This window comes from Penicillium taxi (genome assembly GCF_028828555.1).
Source record: "Penicillium taxi strain IBT 34144 chromosome Unknown utg000001l_segment0_segment0, whole genome shotgun sequence".
Taxonomy (NCBI): domain Eukaryota; kingdom Fungi; phylum Ascomycota; class Eurotiomycetes; order Eurotiales; family Aspergillaceae; genus Penicillium; species Penicillium taxi.
The window spans coordinates 161,650-186,926 of record NW_026643203.1 but is presented as its reverse complement, the minus strand read 5'-3'; the positions used below and the strand labels follow the sequence as shown (position 1 = coordinate 186,926).

The window sequence follows — 25,277 nt, the reverse complement described above, 5'->3', positions numbered from 1 at the left end:
ATTTAGCGGTTTCTTCAAGTTCAAGTTTTGTTATCTTAAGCATCTGGATTTGTTATCATGTTTTCAGTAGGACTTCAATAGTGTTCTCGATGAATACACAAAGCAAGGAATTCGGAGTGCAAGTGGAATTCAACATGCCCAGATCTATGAATGATGAATAGTATATCGCTTCTCAGACTAGTGAGAGTGATCAAGTTGAAAGCGAGCGTTAAAGCGAAAGTGAGAATACATGTAAAAATAAGAGTCTGCTTTCCAAAAAAAGCTTCCTCATTTGAGTCACTGGATGATCACAGTTTAGAATTGTCACATCAACCACTTTCTCCGCTGTCCTTGGCCTGATTCCAAAGTCACCAACGCCTCAAGCCGAGTCCATAATACGGCTAATGTAGCAGCAGCCAGTAACACCCCCACCATAATGGTGGTATTCTCATATGTCTTTGGCGAAGCATTTTTGTGCTGACTACTCCGAATCAATAATCCTGCCAGTGGAGTTCCAGCAAGAGTTGCAAATCCTCTGATCATGTAAAGGACTCCATTTACACTGATGAAGTTTTGGACGCCGAATAGCTCAACCAGACATGTTGGGAACAGTGCGACATAAGCCGATGCGAAAACGCCATAGAAGATTGTAAACGCTATGAATAATGCACTTCCACTTGCTGGCGTTGAGGAAAGTGATGATGGGAGCCACAGGGCTAAAACAGCAATTGCCGAGATCAAAGTCGTCAAGAATAGTGTGTTGAGTCGGCCCATGCGATCAGCAGCATACCCAATAGCGATCTTTCCTACAGCATTGGCAGCGTTTGAGATGGCAATGAAGTTTGCCGATGTGACCTGCGAGTATCCCAAAGTCCGAGCAAAAGAAGCGAAGAAAAAGACAGGCGTGTAGTAAGCTGCAGATTGTAGCGCAGCGCCTGTGGCGTGGACAATGAACTTTTTGGTTTTTGCGACGCGCCAGTCTAGCAGTGGAATCTGGAAGAAAGTCATCTTGTTTGTCCTTGCCGCATTCTCTGCCTCTATACGGGCGATTTGGCTTTGAGGCCATTTCATAAAGAAGCCTGATGTCGAGATTATGGCAAATGAAATCCCGGCTGTGATGCGTAGGGTATTGCGAAACCCGACTTGGGGGATCAGATATCTAAATGCCATTGGCCAGACAACTCCTCCAACACCGGTGCCTGATAGAATGATGCCCATTGCTAGACCCCTGTGATGGGAGAACCATGTCGGCGCCACCGTGACGGAGGGCATATATGCCATACACGTTCCTATTCCAAGCAGGAGTCCCTGGGTGAGCAAGAACTGCCATAGCGTTTGACTAAAGCTGGCCAGGACCAGGGCAACTGCGTAAACTACACCGCCACCCCAGACAACTATCTGTGGAGAGTATTGCTTCGTCCAGGCTGTAGTGAATGGAGCTCCAATTGTCATAAGTGCAATCGAGAGAGTACCGATGAGATCAATCTGGGCAGGTGTGGCGCCTGTAAAGGGTGTATTTGGGAGCTTGGACATGGAGTCATAAAGCTCTTGATAAACACCAAAGGTGAAGTTGATGCCACATCCTGTAAATATAAGTGCAGTGGAAGAGGCTACGACAAAGATAGGCTGTCTGAGATGGGTTCAGTATGGTCCTGGGATTGGAAAAAATATCTAAATACTCACAGGCGCTCCCAGCGACCCGGTTGGATACTACCAGCAAGTATCATCGGCTCTAGTGGACTGTTCATGATTTATCTAAGGTTTTTGAGCTCAAGAGAAGGATTAAGACGGTGGTATTGCCTTCACTTTTGTGGCTTTTGATGGAACAATTTTCCAAAGCTATCTCGGGACGTTTGAGTCACAGTTGAAAGAACGGAGGGTTTGTCATATATTTGCCGATAATATTATGGATATACTTTACCCCATGTCTAAGCGAGGCCAATGGCATCTAGCACCCATCTTGCATCAATAATGTATCCGAGCCGTATATAGAAATGTCGACATATCAGAGGCACGTCATAGGTCATAAGTCTGTACACACTCGGGAATTAGCCCCACCCCAAAGGTATATAATTACTTCAATCATCTATATCTACACCAATCTTATAGCATAGCTGTATAGTATATATATTTATATGGGAAAATGACAGGAGAACAGAATTCCATCCAATATCTAGTATAATATCCCCTAGAATTACGTACAGCGGCTAATCTACGTGGCATAGACCTAATTAGGCTATCAATCGTCGCCTGTGGAATGGCATCCCAAGCTTTGCAAATATAGGCCTTAAAATAGGCCCAACCAGCTGCAGCTTGGCCCATTTCGACTAATTCGGGGTGTAGATTTCTTAATTTACACTTTAGAAGGTACCAACATGGTTCGATCGGGCTCATATCAGGCGATCGTGCAGGCCATTTTTCAAGATGAATCCTCCAACGTCGAAACCACCTTCCTGCTTCCTGTGATGTATGAATTCTAGCATTGTCCTGCTAAAATATATTATCATCCTCATAGCGTGGTATAAGGCCCTTTTCTAGGGCTTTGATGTAGGATTTACTAGTAAATAATTTACCTTTAGACCTAGAATCACGCTCCGTAACCACTAACTTTGAACGACCACCAATCCATACACGCCCATACCATCTGCGAAATATCCTTCACATGGGCTTTAGGATTGATAGATTGACTTGAATAAGTCTCCAATTTCAACATTCAAGCCCACTGGATATCAGAATTTGATGTTCTTTGAACCGAACATTCGTCCGAGAAGATCCATTTCTTCCAATCCGCATCCTGACGCCATTTTTGAGCGAATTCAAGTCGGTCTTTCGCAAGTCGAGCGCCAAGAAGGATCTTATTCATTCGGCGTCGTTTAGGTAGGTGATAAGCTTTGAAAATTCTCTGTAATGTTGATCGGGAGGGGTGAAAATCGGTATTTGCAGCAAATCGTCTATAGCTCCAGAATGAATGTTGACGCGCCTTTAAATAAATCCGACGTCTAGCGGCTCCATTATAGATAGGGGGATTTCCAATTTGAGGGCGAGATTCAAGCGTTTTGGTGGCTTTGTAGCGATTTCGAGTATTGTAGATTGTCTTGCGGGGGAGTGTGAACAGACTTTTGACCCATTATGTAGTATATGTTGACAGAATGGAAAGTTTATAAAGTGGTTTCCATAGCGTTTTAATTATCACTCGCAGACGCCCATAGCATAACTCTTTTTCTAGTCTCTCTATAAGCTTGAGCCCATTGAAGGCGTTTAGCTTGACATTAAGGACTAGCGTATTGCTTATCATTGTAGGATGTATGTATATGTAGTAGTTATAAGGATTATTTCTTGCAAACTAATTACATTATTCCCCATAATTTAGCTGCACCAAGTCTTCGATATGAAGAAAATCAATATTAGTTCCACGGGAAGTCCCTCTTGTACTCCTGTCCTGCTCACCACGGGTCATCCATGGATTCGTCTTCTTTCCTTCCGTTATTTTCTGCAAGTCTTTGTTTTCACCTGAAGGAGCTTATGAACCAAGATCTTGGTTTCATCACTTATGGATAGTACCCATGCCTCTCGTCCCCTTTTACGACACATCAATGTCGGAACTTTGAGAATATCCAGAAATGGGCCCTCACGAAGCCAACCTTAGAGGAAAATTGTCTCATTCAACTTATGGGCTCTATGTATCTCCTTTCTGAATGCCTCCATGTCAGATAGCTAGAGTTTGAAATTGGGCAACCAAATGAAAAACATATTGCTATAGAAAAGGGACACTTGTAAAGCGGTTTAGATGATATTGGAAGAGTCAGAGCCTCCAGCCTACTGGCTTCTCATAGCTTCGGGCGTATCCCATTGTATCTTCCAATGCCGCTTTTGAAAAGCTAGTGGGACACTTCCTTCTGAGTACTCTAAAATAGCGATTTATTGGAAGAACCGTCTCGGTCTTATCGCTTTTATTGATTATAAGGACCGGCACAGCTTTGCTTGGGTTTAGTGCCTGGAACTCAGGGCTTTCGTGCTCTGCCTTGCCGAGATCAATGTAAGTTTAGTGAAAAGAAGACAGTAGTAGTCATATTATTCAACTTAAGAAAAGCGATTTAGTAGGGAATTATTTTTAGATAACAGCGACACTAGCGTGGTTTCAATGATCCCCGTTCTCACCCGGTCCTCACCTTTTCTGTTCCACTGGGACTCTGCTCACTGGTCAATCATGCATCTCCATATGTGCAAGGATCCACCTCTCACAAATTTAATGTATATTTTGAAGATCTCTCAATGATCCTGAGGTCTTGAGTGCTTTGTATTCATGTGTCAGGCTGACAGGCTTCGGCGATCCTGGATCCGTCTTGGAAGGCTGATTGTTCCAAATCGCTACATAGGCGTTTCAAGTTTGGCTCAGTGATCGAGAAAACTAAAGCATTTGAATATATCTTTCTTAACCTTACTGCAAAGTAAAAAGACTTTCTCGCTTTGTCTAAGCTAGACTACGGGTCTCCTATAAACGGTCAAAATGTGGCTCAGTCATATAACTCATTTCTGGTCTTTAAAAACTTTTACTATCACATTGAATATTTCTTCCTTTTTTCTTCATGCAACTGCTTTCCCTACGCTGGGATTTGAGAGCGATCCTCTTCCGCAACTTCATGAGCAGGAGTCCGAAGGGCAGGAGCATTATATTGAAGTTCGTGATAGTAGCGTTAATGAATGGGGAACAGCACTCACGAAGGGATCAGAGCTAAACTGCGGCATGGAGAAAACAGGAGCTTCAGCTGCTACTTGCTTTTCAAAACCAACCCAACTCACAAGTGGCTTTCAACAGTTCATTGATCTAAAGAAATGGGGTTGGATAACTTACGAACAAGACTTCTACAAGTCTAATATACCATATGTTTCAATTACAGCCACCCTTGATCAGCTCAGTATTGAACCTGATGATTTGATATACACTGAAACAAGACATGATGCAGATGTCACTGTGAATCGCGTGGAATACGATGTAAGTTGTAATATACCCAGGCATAACTTTGATCTTCCTATTCTAATAAGGTCCTAGAGCACCGGCGCGCATTATAACAATGCGTATGCACCTGATAATGGATTGATCATAGCAGATGACAGTAAAAGCCCTGCAAGCATGAGCCAGGACTGCCTAGTTGATCCATTGCCCAAGCTCCAGCGCTGGTCTGATGTTTCGTTTTTGACATGGGAAGAAATCTGTCGCCAGAAGCAGAAGTCAGTCCAGGGTTTGAAATATATCATTCAGAATTGGATCGAAAATGAGACCACGGAGAGCATTCTACGAAGAGCCCTTGGAGAACCGAGCAATTTCAACGATTGGAAAAAATACCAGGATGGCATTATTCTGGACAACGAGAACAGCCCTAACGCATTCGCTGCTGTGCTCGGATCTCCCAATGGCGCAGGCACGGCTTGGATGCTTATTCAACATAGAAACCAGCTGGGACCGAAAAAAATATTTCAAATTACTGTTCTTGGAATTGGGGCGCAGCTACTTGAAGTAAAGTGGCATCCGGCTTTGATATTCAATATCACGGATCTTTAGACAGGAATTATCGGATCACTAATGATGAACTTTTCTTTCTTATACCCATTTTTTTTCATAGCTAGGCTATCCAAGGCCACAACGCTTCAAGGCAGCCTTGGCTGGATCAGATTACTAGGGATCAGAGTGAGGCTAACTAGATCGCTGGGACAAGAAAGACCATCAAGGTGGCCAGTGCTTTGAAACCTGTCGACTTAACATAAAGTGGTGATTTGCTCTCAAAGCTTTTGCGCCACTTTCTCCGTCTTCATGATCAAATCAACTTTCGGAGTAGCGATCGTTATCGAAAGATTTGTAGCCTAGATTTAGGGAAATAAGGCCTGGAAGTAATAATTTTTAAGTATCTCTCAGTTCTTCCTTCTCACTAGATCTCGGCGGCTAAAAACAAGTGACTGTGTTATTTTGACATATCCAGGATGATAATTGGACCTCATAGAATGATTTGAAGCCTAATAAATGCGGCATTGACCTCATAGTCCAAAACTAAACAGAAGGATGGTTATCCCGAAACCAGACTGTACTTCCCGTAAGTCGAATAACTTATAGGGCAGGCACCTATTAGAATTCAAATGCACAGCTTGCTCAATTGATTCCCGTCGTGTTGCATGAGTTTCATCATCCCTGGACGAAGATTCATTGAAATCCGGACGTATACATCTATAGAATGATAGGCGAGAATTTAGTAGTCGTCGTCTCTTTTGGCGCCTTCATGCATGCATCGCAATTTCTGATGACATGGCACTCAGGCACTATGTATATAAATCTAGTGAGGTCAATTATTGGTCAGAACACAGCCACTGGTATTGCCTGCATGATCAGGGGGATAAAGCCATACAATAAGCGCCAAGGCGTTCTTTGAATCTCGATATGACGTGGCGCAGAACTTTCTTTTACTTGAGTCTCTATAGCTAATTCTAGGACATAAAAAGCCTTACGTCCAAGTCCCAACCTCAATTACACCATTGACTGAGCTTTTACAATCTATTTCCCCTCTACCAAAACCTCAGCTATCGCAATTTCTACTTTATACAATGCAACGCTCAAAGAATTGCCGTGATTCAATCAAAAGAGCCGGCAACAGTTCAAACATCGTTCTTCTTGTGGGTAGACTGAATGCAGGGAAATCCTCCCTAGCTGAGCTTATTACGGGGGTGACAGGTCTTTCGAGCAACAGAATCCTCTCAGGTGAGTGTCAATATTTCTTAAAACTGGAAATAGTATCTTTTTCTCAATTGCTGTATCATTAGAAACCGATCATTGTCAAATCATAAACACGCAAATTGAAAATGAAGACTACTTCATCATCGATACTCCAGGATTTGAAGCCCACAATACGTGAGAAGTATTTTGCGGGATAGCAACCTTTTTACACGACTTGCATGGCCACGCAACCTTCAGCGTGTGGTATGTGGTGGACAACTCCCGTCGGCAAGAACATCTTGACACGGTCTTGATTTCCTGGTTGGCCGCGTTCTGCGGAGAAGCCTTTTGCCCGAACTTGAAAATTGTCACGACCTTTTGGCGAGGTGAGGGGGCGGAACTTGAAGGCAGCAATGAAATGCTTCTACAGAGAATGAATGAATGGGCTGAGCTACGGGCGCATGGAGCTCAACATCATGCTTTTGGCAAGAAGTATGTGGATGGCAACGCACAGAATGAGACTATCTCTTGGCATAATGCTGCTAGAAGAGACGAGCTCGTCCTTCAGGCAAAGATGATGGTAACTCGCTCTTTTCATGCGGAATCAGCACGTGTGCCACAAATATTGGAAGAACTTGACGAGAAAAAGCCTCTCAAATGCACCAGGGCCGCCCAGGTTCTTCGCCCAAGCAATGAAGATAATCATGACAAATTCAAAAAGAAAGAAGCAGATACTTCTGGGCGAGAGTCCCAGGCTCCAAAAAGTCAACAAGTCGAGCCCGAATCTACCTTGGCGTGGTTCTTCAAAGGAGTTGGAGATGTGGTACTCCAGGTTGCGCGAGTCGCCTTAGAAGGTGGAATTCATTACAATGTAAGCGGTGGCAGTGGGGGCTTTCAAACGAACGCTGGCAGTGGAACTAGACAGAATTTGGATCCTTTCTCGTCCAGGGATACAGCCATTGCCAAAGGGCACGATGGAAGTTACAGCGCCCGACAAGGATACTATAACTCATGGGGCCTGAATAGAGGATATGGAGCTTTTACAGGTTCTCAAAGCCAGGGCGAAGCACTTCGAAAGGAAATGAATAAAAGATGGGGCCGCTAGTTGACACGAGACTCTGCAATGCTGGTGAGACTTCGGTTAGGAGGAAGCCAATCCTATCTGTACCAGTCGATGAGCCAGAGTACCGGATTTTCACCCAGGTGTCATATATCACTTTCCTTCCAGACTTTTTCCTTGAATTATGATGTATCGACTGCTATTTATTGTATGTTCGCAACAGTGACGATGGTAGTGGATATGGATTTCCTTGGAGTGTTGGAACGCATCGGTATTATTGTCGCGTTCAGTACCATCTATTCAGTAGTGATTTTGTTAATTAAGTCTTTCAAGAAAATGAGATATATCTGCTATTGAGTCTATTTGTTGGTACACTAGTACCGTTGTAATACTAGGACAGGGACATCGAATCATGAAAAAATACTTCTGTAGTGGCTGATATTATTTTGTAAGACGTTCGTCTTTTCCAAGTGTAGCTATCTGGGGATTGTTAGTTAACCACCCAATGGCAAAAGGCACGGATAGACTGTTGCTTGATGGATGTTGATGGAGAAGGAGAAGTGAAGACGAGAACCGTAGGTAGGATTGTGCTGATCTGCACCAAGTTTAAACATGACTACACAAAATGCAATGCCCATAGCTACTTCATATACGTGATTGAGGTTCTATCAACCTCTGAATCAAAGGGCTAGTATGAAGATGCTAGGTGGTGACACCGATTTCCCAAAGTACCCATAGATTTGATGAAGAAATGATATTTGTAGCACAGTATTTCCCCAAGGTTACTACCTGGGCAGGTCAACAACTGACCTTAAGTTGCCTAGGAAGTTCCGATGTTATATAGCTTAGTAATCTACTCTGAGCGATCTTGCAGACTGAGTCGATGAACTGGCTCTTCAAAATTCCCAGAGATATCATAATCAGTTATACTCTTGTCATCTTATACATCTGCAGCATCGAAGTTGCGAATGAAGTCATAGTAGAATCTGACGGCATTCAGGTGATCAAAAATGCTTATATGCTCATCGACAGTATGAATATTGTCTAGTCCCCGACCAATAGCTGGAGTCCATCTAAAGACGTTGCGGGTAAGGCCTGGTCATACCGTCAGTATGTATAATACAAGGCTCCTTGAACACATGGGCAAAATAAGACTTACTGAGATAATATCTAGTGTCAGTACCACCTGTCATAATGTCTCCCACTGGCACGACAATCTTATCTTCCGACGCAAAGGCATGCCGAATTGTTCCCGAAAAGATATCCCACACGGGGCCACTAGCAGGAGACACCGGTGCGGCTCCGGCCTTTGTGGCCCTGATGACAAGAGTTCCGTTGTAGTCAACATTATCCTGGCGTTTTAGATCGCTATGATAAAGCATATCACTGGAATGAAGACCTGCGACATAATCGTGATATTCTTTGTCGCCAGTGAATGCGTCCACTCGAAGGCCATACTTCTTGACAACGTCCGCAATTACTTGAATAGCCTTGTATTGAACCTGTACCGGTTTTTCATGGTGGGCAACGCGATAGTTAACAGCCAGGGTAACGACCTCTGGCATGGCATTGATCTTCACTCCGCCCGTAATCAGATCAATAGCCTGCGATGTTTGAACAACAAACCGGTTAAAAGGGCTCGATTTAGCAAATTCAACTGCGAGCCCATCAAAGTCATTATTCCGTAATAACTTTTCGATCTCGGGCTGAGTATTAGGAGAGTATCGCGCTTGACAAATTAATCGTTTGTGAATGGGGCCGTTCTCGATGATTTTAGGCTCATACGGATTAGATTCAAGCGCGACAACGATCTCAGAAACGATGCCGATACCCGTATGCGGCAGGGGGACAGAACTGTGGCCACCCTTGGCATGGAGCTCGAAGAAGAGATTGGCATGACCCTTCTCGGTGATTGCAGGGTGGACATATACAGTATTTCCATCGAGAGGTCCCGAGCCGAAACCACCCTCATCAAGGATGATAGCAACGCTGTCTTCACCATATCTCTCCTTAAGAATCTCACTGATCGGCCCAGCACCTTTATTCAGACCGACTTCCTCGTCAAACCCGAAAGCCAGGAGGAGAGTTCGCCTTGGCTTCCAGTCAGACTCAGAAAGAAGACCCTCGACAGCGGAGAGGATGGCTGTGAGACTGTTCTTGTCGTCGGATGCACCTCGTCCCCAGATATACTCGCCATCAAAATGAGCCTCGAAAGGTGGGTATTTCCATGTGGATGCATCAGCAACAGGTACCACGTCCTGATGGGCAGTAAGAAGAGTCGGCTTCAGAGAAGGATCAGAGCCTTCTAGTGTGTAGAGCAGCCCAAAAATATTTATCTTCTCCAGCTTTGCGCGCTTATGGCTTGAAGTGGTCAGCTGCGGGAAATTCTCCAGCGTGGGCTTCTGACTTACATTGTAGGATATGAGTTTTGAAGAGCCGGGAAAAGCTTGTAGAAGGGATTCCATCGCTCATCCTCCCCTATCTCGCCCAAATCATCATATGAAACCGATGGAACTTGCACAATTGCCTGGTGACGTTTCACCTGTCGTTCCAATGCCTCATCTGACGAAAATAGGCTCAATGCCGACGGTAACCCATCATTGGCAGGGTCAAGAACAGGGGGTAAATCGCATTTAAAATCAACACTCGGATTTCCAATAGTCATCGGATTCTGCTCCAAAAGTGGCAACACGAAAGCCGAAGCACCCGCTATGCCATTTGCTAGGAGCAAGAGCCGGGAAGAAAACATATTTATAGAGTTTTAAAGCTCAGTTAAACCACCTGGGCACGATTTAAACCGATAAACATTCACCAGAAAGACTAGAATGTTATAATTTTTTTGAAGGTGGAGCGTTTTGAAGAGGGGAAAAATTGGAGCGGATAACTAAACCAATTGATTAAAAATTATCTAACTTATGATGACATGTCACTATGACAATATCACGAATTCAATTCATAATTCAATATGATCTACATACTTCTAGCACCAATATTCCGCAGCCATGGCGCGATTATGCGACTTCAAGTTTCCTAACTAGGACATAGTTGAATATTCTGAAGTATCTTATTATCGCCGACGTATTTTGAAGTGATGATAGGAAGGCCTCTCCTTGCGGGGAAGATAAGCTTAGGAGAGCTGAATTCAAGCTCGGCAAGTCAGCCACTACTTAGGTAATGAATCCATATCATGATTGTTTAGACCCGAGATAACTGACTAGTTTGTGACTATGTTTACACTTGATAAGAACTCGCGAGCCCTAACTCGACTCCCCCTCATTGCACCTTTCACCCCATTCTGGCGCCACCATAACAAGTAGTTGATTATTGGTGAAAAAACTTGTTGAAGATGATGCCATAGACCTTGTAATGAGCCACGCTTGGATTTATCCTAGCTTAGATTCTATATATTCCGACTAATGCCAAGATTTCCTCATATTTCGACGTGAAACACGTCCTTTGTCCTTGTGATCGCCTCAGCTCGTCTTGCTTAGGTAGTCAGGATAATGCCTGCATTGATCCCCTACTTTACGACATTCACTCCAATCATCGCGAATATCTAGAACATGTCTACGAGACAGGACCCCTCAACTGGGACACACGATAGTCTTCTAACTGGGCAAGGCACATCCACTTTGCCGGAGATTGACCTTTGACAGGAAAGGCTTGCATCGGCAGTGCCAGTATCTTCTTGGCTAGGAATTGAAGTGTTACTAGTTACTACTACCTATACCTTGACAGATAGCCAGCTAGACATATTTAAGTAGGGAACAAGACTTCGGAAGTTGTGTTTCCGTCAACGACAGTCCTCCAAGCAGCATGGCACAACAGCATGAACCTCAGGAGCTCCCTAATGAGAAGATAAAGCCATTGGATGTCAAGTATATAGGTACAATTGATAAAACAGAGGTTGATTCTATTGAAGTATCGCAATATGACTTCGATTCGGCCGAGTTTAAGAATATTCCTGAGTTGGTGCGGACTGTCGTTGACTTTGAAGATGACCCATCACTTCCAGTCTTGACTTTCCGCTCAATAATTCTATCAGCATTATTCTGTGCGATTGGTAGTATTATTTCCCAATTATCTTAGTAGGTCTCGCTGCCGACAAATTGCACTAAACGTTCTAGCTCACAACCTACTAGCTTTCGAACGACTACCGCTCCATTTCCAGTTTTCTTTGTAATTCTGGCATCTGACCCTCTTGGTCGTTTCCTTGCACGAGTTTTACCTGACTATAGGGTACCACTGGGAAGATTTTCATTTTCCTTGAATCCGGGCCCTTGGTCGGCCAAGGAGCATGCAATTATTGGTATTGCCGCCAATGCTGGAAGTCAAGGTCAATGGGCAAGTATGTGATTCAAATATTTCCCAGTATATGACAAATTCTGATTTCAAAAGCTTATCTTCCCACGAACGCTGCTCTATACTACAATATCACTATAAACCCTGCAGTCGCCTTATTTTTCGGATGGGTAGGCTTCAACTTTTACAGACTAAGAAAATAAGCTTATTCAAGACTAGGGCTGTTCCTTGCTTGGTTATTCATTTGCTGCAATGGGTAAGTACTCCATGATATCTCTCAAATGAATATGGTAAACCTGACCTATCTAGCTCGCAAAATTCTCATAGATGACCCCGAATTCATATTTCCCCTGTCCTTACAACAGGTAACGCTCTACCGAAGTATAGATGCCAACAACAGGTCAAACCATAAAAGAGCGAGGGAACAGGTGAAGGTACTTTTCTGCAGATATACACCACTTTTCTCTCATTGTGGCTAATTAAATATGTCAGGTGTTTTGGATAATACTCGTGGCTACGTTTGTTTGGCAGTTCTTACCCGAATACCTCTTTCCATTTGTGGCATCTCTGGCTCCACTGTGCTGGTTTGCTAGTCGCAGCCATACTGTCAATTTTATCGGAGCCGGTCATGGTGGCATGGGATTGCTGAACATAACACTCGATTGGTCCAACATCACGTCGCATGTTATCACATATCCATACAGTGTACAAGTGATAATTTTCTTGGCGTTTGTCTTGACGGTAAGTGGTAAAATTTTGTGTCAAAATAACCCCTCTAATCTCTTCTAGTGTTGGATCCTAATTCCTATTGCGTATTTCGGCCACCTTTGGGGGTCACCGACTTACAATATCATGTCGAACGGTGTATTCCTAAAGAACGGGTCAACTTATCCGTTCACTGATCTAAGTATGTATCTCTATATCACGCCTTGGAACTTGTGCTGAAGAATTTCAAGTCTACCTTGATTCCAGTGGTATGCAACACATTAACGAGACAAAATACGAAGAATTCGGCCTTGCCTACTCCGGAGCCCAGTATACATGGCAGCTGTTCATGGTAAGCTACATTTCGCATGATTACTGAGATTTATCCTTTCTTTACTGATATTTCCATAGTGGGTAGCCTCGTACATGTCCTCTTACATGTGGTGCGGCTTGTTTTTTGGCCCGAAAATCTACAGCATATTTAAAGCCAGAAAGCAATCGGGAGATTATTATCAAGACAGATTGAGGTATTTGCAGCTGTCAATTTCTTATACCTAAAGAGACTAACAATGAAATCTCAGTCGAATCATCCAACAATACCCCGGTATCAAAAGATGGTGAGCTCCTCTCGCTCTTCGTTTGCAGGGGACTATCTCGGCTAACAAGCATGACAGGGAGTGGGTTGCAATTACTCTGGTACCGTTTCTAATGCTTCTTGGTGTTGTTGTTTCCAAGGCAATTTATATGCCTATCTGGACGTATTTTGTAGCATTGCTTTTTGGAGCAGCAGCAATGCTACCAATGAGCTTTGTGTATGCCATATCAGGCTTTTCCATCAAGGTCGGCTTCTTCAACGAGCTTGTTTATGGATGTAAGTTGATAAGAGCCCGTGTTTTGTTTCGAAATCCAGCTGACAAGTTTATTCTTTTAGACATGATTGAGGCAAAGGGATCATCACGACATCCTTTGGGTCAGCTTGCATATCGAATTATCTCCGGAAATGTGTGGTACGATGCTCGTACAGTTTTAGAAGATCAAAAGGTTCGACGAATTGCAGTGCCATCCACTCACTATCAAATGATGATTTGAAGCTGATTTTTGATTTCAGGTTGGCCATTACCTTCACCTACCTCCCCGACAAGTCATCGGAATCCAAATCATAGCCAACATGTTTGCGCTGCCCATAAACTACGGCGTTATGCGCTGGGTCATCGATACCAAGTTTGACTACGTTAGCGGCAAGAAGACAGACCCCCTCGGCCAGTGGACCGGTCAAGATTTCAAATCGTACAACACAGCCGGCATTCAGTTTGCTCTCGTTGGCCCGAAGAAACTCTTCGCATCGGACTTCTTCAAGCCTGTTCTTTGGGGCTTCCTTGCAGGTGCACTTGCCCCTTGTGCAATGTGGTTGCTGCACAAGAAATTCCCTCGCGCTCGTTTTGATCTGTGGAATACGACTATATTCTTTGCATCAGCTGGAGTTTTCTACGGCAACCTTAGCACTGGGCCTTTTACGACATTCCTCGTCGGTACCTTCACCAACTTCTTTCTCTTTCGGTACAGGAAAGTATTCTGGAATAAATGGGCTTATATCAGTGGTGCAGCATTGGATACTGGATTCAACGCAAATCTGCTGTTTATCTTTATCTTCCTTGGGACAACTGGAACGAAGATGGTTCATTGGTGGGGCAACAACGCTGACAGCACTGAAAGATGTTTTGCATTATAGAGATCCATAGGTAGCATTATGCATGATAATGCAAGTATAGTGCATGTGAACTAGTTATTCTCGAGGTCTTCTGAGGTCCGAGACTTTGAATCAAGGGACCAAGGTTCGATACTGTTAAACATTTCGTATCAAATGCACTTTTCTCATTATGAGCTCTCAAAGTCCTCGGGCAGACCGTTTCCGATTCTTCAATCCTTCAAAACAGAGATCGGCAGGTACGTAGGTAAGCTTCTCTTAGGTATTTTCGTGAGCAACTAAATGATGCATCATATGTGGGTGCTGTGCAGAAATCGTATTCACAAAAAGCGATGTTGATAGATCTTAATGCAAAGCCGGAAAGATGACACCAATGGGAAAAATCTTTAGGCCAAGTCCCGAGTCTCAACTTTTGATGTTCGTAATTCCAAGAGAATAATAGTGAGAATTCAATTAAGAATCTGTGTAGAAGAGTGGACTGATAATACACGTGATCTTATCTTAGTGATTGTTACCGGGTCGACCACCAAGCTTGTTTACTCCGCTCGTGCCCACTCACATACTTAGTGCTGTGTAGTCCATCTTGTTATCTCCGATCGCATCCACACTTGAGTTCCATTCTTCATCTACATTCCAGGAATTCGCGTGGCTTCGGAGGCCTTCAGTTGCGATCATGGGGTCATCCCCTCCATTCCTTTACGATCGCCCTGCTACATACAGCCTCTGCGGCCCTACTGATCCAGAATTCAATCCCAAGGCCGTGACGCAGGCTAGCTGGAGAATCCCAGAGCCTAAAGAAAAACCAACAGGGCCTTTAATCAGCTTCAACAAGCATCCCGACACAGTATGTCTGACGAATCTACTGGAATATTACGTACTGATCCTTTTTGCAGTGGGGCGGTTTCGACAACAGGTCAACATGGACGCCTATGCACCCTAACACCAAGAAAAGAGTTACTCGCACACGCCATATACAGCTGGGCCTTCGAATTATTACTCTCATTGGATCACTTGGTTCCCTTTTCTTCTCCGTCGTTATCACTCAGGCCTCGGCGAGAATGATTTGGATTATTAGGGCGGCTGTAAGTTGATACTTGGATATGTAGATCGAACTAGCACTGACCCAATCCTTCAGCCTATTGCCGCAATTCTTCACACTATCTATGCCATATACACTCTTTGCCAATCACCAATTACTCGTCCAACGGGATCACAAGCCAGCTATGCCGTCTTCGCATCCATTTTGGATTTGGGAATAATCCCATTTTACGTCTTCACTGCATACATCTCCCATGCGGAATACACAATGCAGGATTACGGTTGGGGTACCTTCTTCAACAGTGCCGCTATTAAATTTGAAATTGTTGAGGGCATGTTCATCGTGGCCATTGTTAATGGCGCACTACACCTAGTGTCACTTGCCCTCTCAATCTACTTAGCCGTTGCCTTCCATAAAATCTCTCAGCTTCCTCCTGATATGAACCCTCTGGAAGACAATCTGACTGCTCTGCCCCGAAAGACCCGCAAGGGTATTGAGGCGGATGAAAAACACTGGAGTTCTTCTACCTTGCAATCGAACCTCGAAGACCCGTACGACCCTCTTATTGGACCACCCCGAACTGTGCCTTTCATCCACACCCGCGGTCTTTCCATTGGTGGCGACTCAAGCAAAGGCTCTTTTGAGACAAACGAGAAGCGTACTTCTGTATTGTCATTCCAGCAGCATCGTCATCGTCATCGTCTCTCTCAGATGGAGCCCCATAGTCCCCATAGTCCCCTTAGTCCTGATACGTTTTACGATCACACAGCACTCCAGCCGCTCGATCTCACATCGCATTCAGGAAAACCCGAATATCGTAATGTTGCTTCTCACTCTCCAGAATTTGTCGATGCTACCACCCAGATACGTCCTCTGTCAGCGGATCGTTCGAACTCTGTCAGTTCCGTGTCTGAGGAGAATTGGGTTACCTACGCCGATGGACCCCCGTCACCAACCAGTAATAAGCAGAAGGATGATAATGTAAACGGCAATGCACCAATTCGCCATTCGTCTTCTATTTACAGCAAGACGACCTCTTCCACTGGCAGCACCATTCGAGACTGGTTCGCCTACGGCCAAAAGCCACCAGCTTCCATTGGAAAAGCAATCCCAGAAAGCATTCGCGGGGAATATACATCCCTAGCCATGCATGAGTTTTACGGGAAAGACGAAGGCACTCGTGAGCAAGACTTGGGTGACACACGTTTCAATATCTTCCCAGACCCGGAAGAGTACGAGCAGGGATTTGGAGATGGTGAACAGAAGGATGGTCTTCCATTTAATCCTCTTATGCTGAACCCCCCAACTCCCCAGCCTCCTTTCACTGAAATTCTCGAAGAGACAGATCAGGTTCGGCGCATTGCTCTGAGCGACAACCCAAACCTTATGTCCAACCAGAAGGCAGAACCATACCTTTCTGATGAGTCGATTGATGATTTCGCTCCAGCCACGCCCAAGCACCACTTTTATGACGATTTGGGAGACGATGGACCTAGAGTGAGCCGATCTCGCGATGTCAGCGTCCAGGAAGATGCTCAGAAGAAGCAATCAAAGCTTGTAAAGAAGCGCAGCAAGATGGCAGCTTACGCTTCTCTCAAGAAGGATGACAGCGATGATGAGAGCCCTCTCAACACTCGTGTCATATCTTCGCCAGCTACCAAGGATGGGGATCGCAAGGGCCGTGTTGTCAGTAACTCTGGCGCGGACGCCGCACAGTCAGGTCTCGTTGAAGGCGTTGGTGCTTCCCTCTCCTCGTATGGAAGCTATATTGCCGGTCTTGGAGTTGGTCGTCGGCGCGATGTCAGCGGCAAGATCGCCGAGGAGGGCCGTAGTTTCCATATTTTTGACGAGAATTCGGCCCCTGAACAGCCGAAAAGTACAGCAACTACCCCTATTCGTGCTGCTGGATGGGCTCGCTTCGCCGGACTCTAATATATGAAAGAAATCAAACGGCTTGACATTCCGGGCTGGAGTTTTGGGGTATTCTTTTATGATTTATGTTGAGCGATCCGTGTGTTAGGTTTGGTTGACAGGCCATCTAAGGATGGGGCCTTTTCTATATCTTTCGATGTTTTATTTCTTTTTATGTATTAGGCATGAGATATCATGCAACAAATCCAATAAATCCAAATATCAAATTAGGGTATCACAAAGCGCCCACGTAGGAACTCGAGAGAGAAAACAACTAGAATATAAATTTTATTTTATGAGGGAACACCTTCATATTCCCATCCAGCAATGACCCGTTTTCGACGTCGAGAGTTCCGCCGGTTCGCATTACACTTGACGAACCCAGTCAGGGCAGCAATGATGCAGATGACAATTCCAGCTATCGCCGCAACAAGCACAGTCCTGCGCTCCAGCTGCTGTGGATTAGAAATATAGGGACATGCGGTTTTTGGTCCACCCGAAACCCAGCAGGATGTGACACTGATGGAGTTGAAGTCGAGAAAGACACCTGGACCGGAGTCTGCTGTTGTGCTAAGCTCATCGGACTGGGTCAAGAGGTATTTGTACAGATAGGTGTTTTCAATCCCGTTTCGAGGCACTGCAAATTCAGAGCCGGACGGACATAGATTGGAGACTGATGAGAAATCCCCGGTCGAATGCGATAATGTCCATTCGAAGGGGGAATTTCCTACTCGGCAGGTTCCGCGCCGCGTGTCGGAGCAGTTGGTTGCTCGCCAGCGACCCTGTAGTGACGGGTCTATGATTGCACAGCGGTCGAACGATGGCTGACCCTCTGTGCCGCCACCGGTACCTGCACCCTGGGGCTCACCAGGGGCCCACGCCCATCCTGTGGAAAGGGAGAGGTTACGATAGTTGGAGATGCTGACGTCAGCGGATTGGCCGAAAAGGGTGCTGTTCAGGAATGGGGAAATGCCACATGCCGTGAGGCCTGCGATAACATTATTTATAGATGACATTGTACTCTCTGGGGATAGACCGTCTGCAACAGTGAGGCCATTGGAAATGGCCCAGGAGGAATTGGCCTGGGATACGTCTGTGGCTTCCGGATTATAGATACAGCTCGAAGAGAAAGTATCGTTGGTAGTAGAAGTGCTGGTTGCCGAAGTCAGATATGACGGAGGAAAAATGACCTCCCCATCCTGAGACCAATCATAGTCTGCCAATTGGGGGTCAATGGACCCATATTCGATTAGGATTCGGTTCGTATTTGCGAGTAGTATGAATTTTGACGATGGCCAGCCATCTGGAGTACTCTGCTGGCCTGTTTCATCCCTGTGAATCGTGAAATATTCAGTGATAGGCTTATAATCTTCTTCAACTTCGTACCAAGACGCGTTCAAGTTGCTCCGGTCACTGGCCAGCGTGACGGGGGTGTAGATATAATTCGAAAGTACGGTTTTGAAGAATGCGCCAGCGCGTTCTATATCTATTTTAGGGAGATCATTGCCCGTCACAGCTGAAGCTGGCTTCGTCGGCTCCGCGTCACTTCCGGCTACATGCAGATTCAGAGCCAGATAGATTATGTAGCCGGTCAGCTCGGTTGACGTAGCCTTGAAGTATCCGGTCAAAACTTCAGTTAATGTGTACAAATCGAGATCATTTGTGCATCTATATGGCCCGAGCTCGTAGACCGCATCCCCATGAGAATCCGTATATGCCGTGATAGTCGGTGATGCGGCACCTGTTGTTGTCGAAGCTGTTTCCATCAATGTCATGGTAGACGTTGTCGATGTACTCGTAAAGGTAGATGTATATGCAGAGACGGTCACATCGGCCTTTTTGGGGACTTCGACCGGGCAAAATGACCATGTCCTGCGCTCCACTGACCAATATATATCCAGTACTAGTCGTCGATATCCGATCGACAGTAGATTTGATATGCAGTCCGCACCGGGTATTCGGGCATAGAGACCATCAGCAAAGCAAGCTGATGATAATGAAACGCCGGGGTTAGTGACAAAATTGATTGGGATCTGGCCAGCGACATCGCGTTCGCTCTTCAGTAATATGTAAGTGAATGAAGCAAAATCGATATCAAGCATATCAAGCATATCAATTATAAACGAACCAGAAGCATGGCCACCCAAGTGGCATCCTGAAGGGTAGCATCCGAATTATATGAGACAGACATGAAAGAAAGCGCAGTTCATGCGCCTAGTAATGATACGTCTATAAATATGCAGTCTGGATTGCGCGGGAGGAATTTCCGGGAAGAAGCTGCAGGGGCCGCGATCACCTGAGTCGATCTGTCCACTTCTTAAGATTCTCTTTCATCTTTCTTCAACTTCATTTCTCACTTCATTTCCTCACAACCTCGTCCAACTCGAGGTCAAATCTCTTTTTTTGCACTTTTTTGATACCCTTTTATTATTATTTTCTTTCAAAATGGCCGCGCCACAAGGACCCGGCCCTCAACAGATGGCAGCAATGCAGCAACAATTCGCCGCCGAGGCTGCCAAACGAGGGTTGACACCAGAGCAATTCGCCCAGAAACAGCGCGAACAGCTCATCGCTGACGCTACAAAACTCGGATTGTCTCCGGAACAATACGTTGCTCAGCTACGAGCGCGGGCCATGCAGGCGCATCAGCAACAGATGGAAGCGCAGAAAGCCCAAGCTGGTTCTCCACAGCCTGGACAGCAGGCACAAATTCCACAGCCTGGTAAACCTCAGCAAACTACACAACAGGTGCCCGTGAACCCGAATGCCCCCGCCGACCCTAAGGCCTTGGCTTTGGCCAAGTTCTTGCGGTCGCAAGACTTGAAGCCACGCGCTTGTATAATGGATGGACAGCGGAAGGAGATTTTCAAAGGTATGTCAAAGAATTTCTTACTCAACTGTTAGAAGTGAGTTGGATATGGTATGGATTACTCACAATGATTCTCTCTAGTCAAGCGAGCTATTCGTGCCATTGAGTCCCCCGCCTACGCGAAAGCCGCCGCAAAGAAGAACTCCCTCCTCCCGCCCGTGACAGACCGCGCCTCAGCCGAGAACGTCTTCAAGCTCCTCCCACTATCTCTTCTGGCACTGCGAATCAGCAAGATTGACCCACATGCCGGTCACGACCATGCCAAGCCCAAGAACCGTGTTAAGGGTCTGTGGACCGTTAAGATCGAACAGCACCAGGAGGTTGATCCGATGATGCACTATGTTTGGCTGTGGGAAGGTTCGCAGTGGAAGCAAAAGGCTATGGCTGCCGGTGTTGTTGCCGGTATCTTTGCTGTTGTGCTCTTCCCTCTGTGGCCGATCATGCTGCGCCAGGGTGTTTGGTATCTGAGTGTTGGCATGATGGGTCTCCTTGGTCTCTTCTTTGCCATGGCAATTGTCCGTCTAATATTATTCTGCATTACCGTTGTCGTGGCTTCTCCTGGTCTTTGGCTGTTCCCGAACCTGTTTGAGGATGTTGGGTTCTTTGATAGCTTCAAGCCGCTGTGGGGTTGGCAAGAGGTTCGTTATCTATTTCTCACCGCTTATAACTCGAGTTTGCTAACCTTTTATCGCAGAACAAGAAGAAAAAGAGCAAAAAGTCCAAGTCGAGCAGCTCTGACGCTGTTGCCATAGAACCTGCCCCCTCGGCAACTACCACATCTGCTGAGCCTGCCGCGCCATCTTCGGAACCCGTATTGCGGGATTTGACTGCAAGAGTTGAGGAAGTGGAGGAGTAACTACGTTTTGCATACTATTAAGAATACGTTTCAGCAAAGAGGTATTATCAGTCAGCTGTGATTGATCTCTTCGGAATGCCTTTTTCGAAGTCTTCCAAAAATATTCATTCCTGCGTTCTACCATGTGAATACTCAAAATGAAACCCACTCAATTTTCTAATTCAGATAAATACAGAGTACAATCCCCCTTACGCAGATAATATGAAGAAGGATGAATTCAAGTACATATGTACATTATGAATTGATATAAATGGGGTATAAATAGAGACATAGACAATAAGTAAATCAGCGTATACCTAGGTATACGAAAGAGACGATGCAAAGCCACCAACCTTGGAAAAAGGGTATAGACATTCGAACCAAGGTAAAAGGTCGAACACAAGGAGATAAGACAAGAATGCGAAATGTATGCAGCGGACGCACGAACATGATCGAATGTGAGATTAGTGGTATATCGGAAGTTGCTCATGAGGAGACGTGATGCATCGAGGAACAATCGACACAAGGAGAATAGGTAGGTAGATGGGCAACCTTGGGAAGTGGAATGTTATATTGAGAAATCCGGAGTGACTAATGAGTGATGTTGAGGTTTTGTTTGTATGGTCGTTATTAGTACATGATCGGATCATCGGATGAATCTAGAGGTTCTGGAAGCTGATTTCGAGCCGGGCGTGCTAGCGTTGATTTGATCAATCGTTTGCTGCGATTGATAGAATCGGAGCGTAGGTGATTTAAGTGAAGGGGATTTCTGTGAGCTTTGAGATGTCGGTGTGGGAAGGTCAATCACTGGTGAGCTTGACGAGATTGATGGCGACGGCATCTGCTCTATTATTGGTGATGGGATCTTGGGCAGTGGGCAGTTCGGTGGAGGTGCAGCAGGGGGTCCAATGACAAGACCGGGCATGCTCTTTCGACGGGGCACACTCTGCTGGTGCACTTCGTGATCGTTTAGGGTGGAGACTCGAGTGCGCGAGTTTGGCTCGGATGGAAGAAGTGTTGGGTGATGCGCCTCGTTGCCAATTTGAATACCTAGACCAAGCTGACCGACCAAGCTGAGAGGGCGAGAGGAAGCACCGCCAGTTTCAATGTTCGGGACAGAGCCTCGAGAAATGCGTGAGAAGTTGGGTGCATTCTGCGCTGCACGCACTGTTCTCGATAGCACATCTTCAGAATTGGAAGTCCGCAAAATCCTTCGCCCTGCGCTATCTCGTGCTACTGGTTCGGTGCTTTCAGTTCGACGTGAGCTTGCGGCACTATACGTTGGAGATTGTGGAGGCGAGGCGATGCTCTCACCACGCAGGACACCATCAACAGATGGTCGTGCGTCCTGCATGGTAGAGGATGCTCCTTTTGCAACAAATTTCTTGCTGAACAGCGGCACGCTGAAGTTTGGAGCTGGCGGTGAGGCACATCGCGCGCTTTCATCCGGCACGTTGGCTTGATTCAGCTGTCCCATGGCGGCTGGGACCTCTGATAAAGGAGAGCCATATAGAGATTGGCGCTTGCCGTGGCTGGAGGAAGGTGGGCTGCGGGTGTAGAGACGGTCGAGTTCTCTGGAAATTTGCTCTTCCGTGACTGCTGTCGTGGCTGAGATTTGATAGGATGTGTTTGCATCAGAACCATTCGGGTCTGTCTGTACGGTAGAGACTGACTCTGATCTAGAATCCATCGTCGATCGGTGGACAGACACATACGAGTTTCGCTTCATCCACGAAGCCTCGCTTGAAGGCTGACCATCCTCATCTCCGTCCGGAGAACGCAGGTGCACGGGCTGGAGAAACAGACTCGATATGCGATGAGGATCCTTCTTCACTATTTGCCGAACATTTGAACTTTGGCGCAGTTGAGGCTCAGGCTCCTCTGAGTGTTTTTCCATCGTCAATTTGGGTCCACCACGAGCCTCAATCTCCGCTCGGATGGCCATCAGCCATGAAATCATGGAATCCGGGTCACCGAAGACCAAGAGAATATTACGGGCCAGACGCCGTGCATAAGATCGATGGAATCCAAAGCGCCGTGTGCGAGGCTTGAGAGGCTCTGCAGGCGCCGGGCCAGCCTCTGCTGACGAGTTCTGCGAGACTTGTACTACCCAGTGTTTCCCCGGGATGGCATCGCTGACAAATGCTACCGATTGTGGGCCCAACTGTAGCATCTTCTCGGGAATTCGATCATTCTTCCCCTCCCCCGCATATTGGAGGATAAACCCGGCCGTCGCGAGGACGTAGACTTTATTACTCCAGTCCACTTTACTCATTATGCCAGACAAAGTGCGTAGGTGCTTACGATCTTTATGCTCGCGCTTCTTCGTCTCCTCTTGACAGATGGAACCCTCGTCACCCCGTCTGGTCGTCGCATGAAGGCGTAAGATGGATTCCACTGACATCTCCGGTGTCGAGAGACATGCATGCATAGTCGACTGCGGATATGCCTGAAATAGAGGAGGCGGCTTCCAACCTAGCTGCTCGTGCGCTTTGTCATCTTCGGGCTTCGGTCGACTTGTCTTTAATGTGGCCCGCTGGCGTGGTGTGGCAGGAGAGGAGCGTGAATTCGGGGTCTCTGTGGTGCGCGGACTGATTACTGAAGGAGAGAGTGATGTCAAGTCAGTTGGCACTGAATCCTGGCGCTTGCGCTCACCCTCCTTCTCCTTGATTTCGGACAATTTGTTGTCGGCCGTAAGAGCGCGTGCTGACTTATCGCGGCCGAATAGACTGCGTAGGCCGTTCTTTGACGATTGTCGCTGAACCGCAGTGTTCTGCAGGGGTACCGGATCCCCTGCACCATTGCTCATATGTTCGGACGGTCGAGGCCGTTGAGTGTGTGTTTTTAATTGTGTGGAAGTTAATTGTGCAGCAGTTGGCCGGCTAAAGTTGGTCTGCAGTGGCGCTAGTCGATGGCCACGACGTTCCCTCGATGGCTCAGTAGACTCCGACATTGAAGTTGTATAGAAGAGAGGAACGAAAAGAATCGACAAAAATAAGTCTACATGGCCGTTAATGACGAAAAAAGCGTTGACGGGAAGTAGGATTTCAGGAGAAGAAGAGTGGAAGAGTGGGGTGGATCTACTACTAGTTAGTACCACTCATTAGCCCGTGTTTGGGTCCAGAACTGAAGTGATACGATGTGCATGCATTTTCAGCTATTCCACTTTCCCCTATTCCCGTTCCTCAGTAGTCGTCCTTGTTCCGCTTTTATTGAACCAAATGGATGTGGTTGGATAGAATTGGTGACTCGGTGATGGAAATGAGATAGTATATTCATTTTGGACCACACTTTATCCCGTGACCAGATGCCACAGCACCCATTAGATCCGATCCATTCTCACAGAATTGTGCCATCTTGATATCCTTGTTTGTAAGACCGCGTGGGTGATGCGTCGTCCAGTGAACATCAACGGATCCGATCCGCTTCTCCCGTCAGCTGACATACTATCACTCTCTATTGAAAACAAACACTTACTACTGTCATTGTTGGATGATGTTTCTTCGTTGAGCTCTCCGCGGCGATCATGTTCACAAATGACTGACTAGGATTAGTACTAGCCCCAGAACTATATTCAATAGTGCCCACTGACCACTGCTTTGAAGTAGCTTTTGAAGCTAAATGTCTTGGTGAATCCCATTCCATCGGTGTCTAGCACCCATCCCTGTTCTTGCAGAGATTTGGTCTCTGAGCCAAGCTGCGATGAGTCCTCGCCATCGGCAAAGCGTGGTACAGGGTTGGATGACAACATCCGGAGATGGGCTTGGGGATGGTAGGGAAGTGTACTTGGGAGAGCACGGGAGAATCTCCCTAGAACGAGACGTGAATGTGCGGGGAAGACCATCTTCGCGGTTGAGCCAATAAGTGGAAAAAGTCACAGTTCGATGGTGGTTGATAGTAGAGAACGCACAGGCCACATGGTCAATAGTCTGGCAGATCTTCAACTTCACTGACGGAAGCGGTCTAGAATGTTACATTGCTGTTTATTTCATGATCCTTATCTACTCTTCTTCTGGCGTAGGTTGGTAACAGCTCATCCATGCATTCATAATAATAGGTATCTTTGGGTCAAAGCTCGTTAGCAATTGCATACATAGCACCTCCCTGATCATATATCCGACTCCATTCATAGCAATGTATGTACCATGGTGGACTTGGGGATCAAGTTCGCT

The 25,277-nt window shown here is 46.1% G+C and overlaps 10 protein-coding genes across 10 annotated transcripts; 5 read left to right on the top strand and 5 right to left on the bottom strand.

The window, feature by feature from the left end:
* Window positions 1-303: 303 nt before the first annotated feature.
* N7495_000071 (putative MFS monocarboxylate transporter) lies at window positions 304-1,727 on the bottom strand (the record flags this gene model as incomplete). The annotated part of the gene is made up of 2 exons (XM_057202741.1): window positions 304-1,609; window positions 1,663-1,727. The coding sequence occupies 2 exons, from the start codon at window positions 1,725-1,727 to the stop codon at window positions 304-306; spliced, it is 1,371 nt and encodes a 456-aa protein (XP_057066814.1).
* Window positions 1,728-4,486: 2,759 nt separating this feature from the next.
* On the top strand, window positions 4,487-5,539 carry N7495_000070 (uncharacterized protein; the record flags this gene model as incomplete). Its single annotated transcript, XM_057202740.1, has 2 exons — window positions 4,487-4,972; window positions 5,030-5,539. The coding sequence occupies 2 exons, from the start codon at window positions 4,487-4,489 to the stop codon at window positions 5,537-5,539; spliced, it is 996 nt and encodes a 331-aa protein (XP_057066813.1).
* Window positions 5,540-7,112: 1,573 nt separating this feature from the next.
* N7495_000069 (uncharacterized protein) lies at window positions 7,113-7,784 on the top strand (the record flags this gene model as incomplete). The annotated part of the gene is made up of 1 exon (XM_057202739.1): window positions 7,113-7,784. One exon carries the CDS (start codon window positions 7,113-7,115, stop codon window positions 7,782-7,784), a length of 672 nt encoding a protein of 223 aa, XP_057066812.1.
* An 895-nt stretch (window positions 7,785-8,679) lies between these two features.
* N7495_000068 (M20 family metallopeptidase) lies at window positions 8,680-10,488 on the bottom strand (the record flags this gene model as incomplete). The annotated part of the gene is made up of 3 exons (XM_057202738.1): window positions 8,680-8,834; window positions 8,899-10,100; window positions 10,151-10,488. The coding sequence occupies 3 exons, from the start codon at window positions 10,486-10,488 to the stop codon at window positions 8,680-8,682; spliced, it is 1,695 nt and encodes a 564-aa protein (XP_057066811.1).
* Window positions 10,489-11,555: 1,067 nt separating this feature from the next.
* On the top strand, window positions 11,556-14,475 carry N7495_000067 (OPT family oligopeptide transporter; the record flags this gene model as incomplete). Its single annotated transcript, XM_057202737.1, has 13 exons — window positions 11,556-11,793; window positions 11,911-12,087; window positions 12,138-12,211; window positions 12,261-12,297; window positions 12,351-12,475; window positions 12,534-12,782; window positions 12,831-12,948; window positions 12,998-13,098; window positions 13,158-13,273; window positions 13,328-13,363; window positions 13,421-13,617; window positions 13,678-13,787; window positions 13,855-14,475. 13 exons carry the CDS (start codon window positions 11,556-11,558, stop codon window positions 14,473-14,475), a joined length of 2,199 nt encoding a protein of 732 aa, XP_057066810.1.
* Window positions 14,476-15,124: 649 nt separating this feature from the next.
* Window positions 15,125-17,422, top strand: N7495_000066 (uncharacterized protein; the record flags this gene model as incomplete). The annotated part of the gene is made up of 3 exons (XM_057202736.1): window positions 15,125-15,295; window positions 15,345-15,533; window positions 15,587-17,422. 3 exons carry the CDS (start codon window positions 15,125-15,127, stop codon window positions 17,420-17,422), a joined length of 2,196 nt encoding a protein of 731 aa, XP_057066809.1.
* Window positions 17,423-17,694: 272 nt separating this feature from the next.
* N7495_000065 (Lectin C-type domain protein) lies at window positions 17,695-19,592 on the bottom strand (the record flags this gene model as incomplete). The annotated part of the gene is made up of 2 exons (XM_057202735.1): window positions 17,695-19,458; window positions 19,530-19,592. 2 exons carry the CDS (start codon window positions 19,590-19,592, stop codon window positions 17,695-17,697), a joined length of 1,827 nt encoding a protein of 608 aa, XP_057066808.1.
* A 254-nt stretch (window positions 19,593-19,846) lies between these two features.
* Window positions 19,847-21,126, top strand: N7495_000064 (Sec62 family protein translocation protein; the record flags this gene model as incomplete). The annotated part of the gene is made up of 3 exons (XM_057202734.1): window positions 19,847-20,273; window positions 20,352-20,908; window positions 20,965-21,126. The coding sequence occupies 3 exons, from the start codon at window positions 19,847-19,849 to the stop codon at window positions 21,124-21,126; spliced, it is 1,146 nt and encodes a 381-aa protein (XP_057066807.1).
* Window positions 21,127-21,751: 625 nt separating this feature from the next.
* N7495_000063 (peptidase family M20/M25/M40 protein) lies at window positions 21,752-24,058 on the bottom strand (the record flags this gene model as incomplete). Its single annotated transcript, XM_057202733.1, has 1 exon — window positions 21,752-24,058. One exon carries the CDS (start codon window positions 24,056-24,058, stop codon window positions 21,752-21,754), a length of 2,307 nt encoding a protein of 768 aa, XP_057066806.1.
* A 322-nt stretch (window positions 24,059-24,380) lies between these two features.
* N7495_000062 (4a-hydroxytetrahydrobiopterin dehydratase) lies at window positions 24,381-24,856 on the bottom strand (the record flags this gene model as incomplete). Its single annotated transcript, XM_057202732.1, has 3 exons — window positions 24,381-24,530; window positions 24,583-24,645; window positions 24,698-24,856. 3 exons carry the CDS (start codon window positions 24,854-24,856, stop codon window positions 24,381-24,383), a joined length of 372 nt encoding a protein of 123 aa, XP_057066805.1.
* Between the last annotated feature and the right edge of the window lie 421 nt (window positions 24,857-25,277).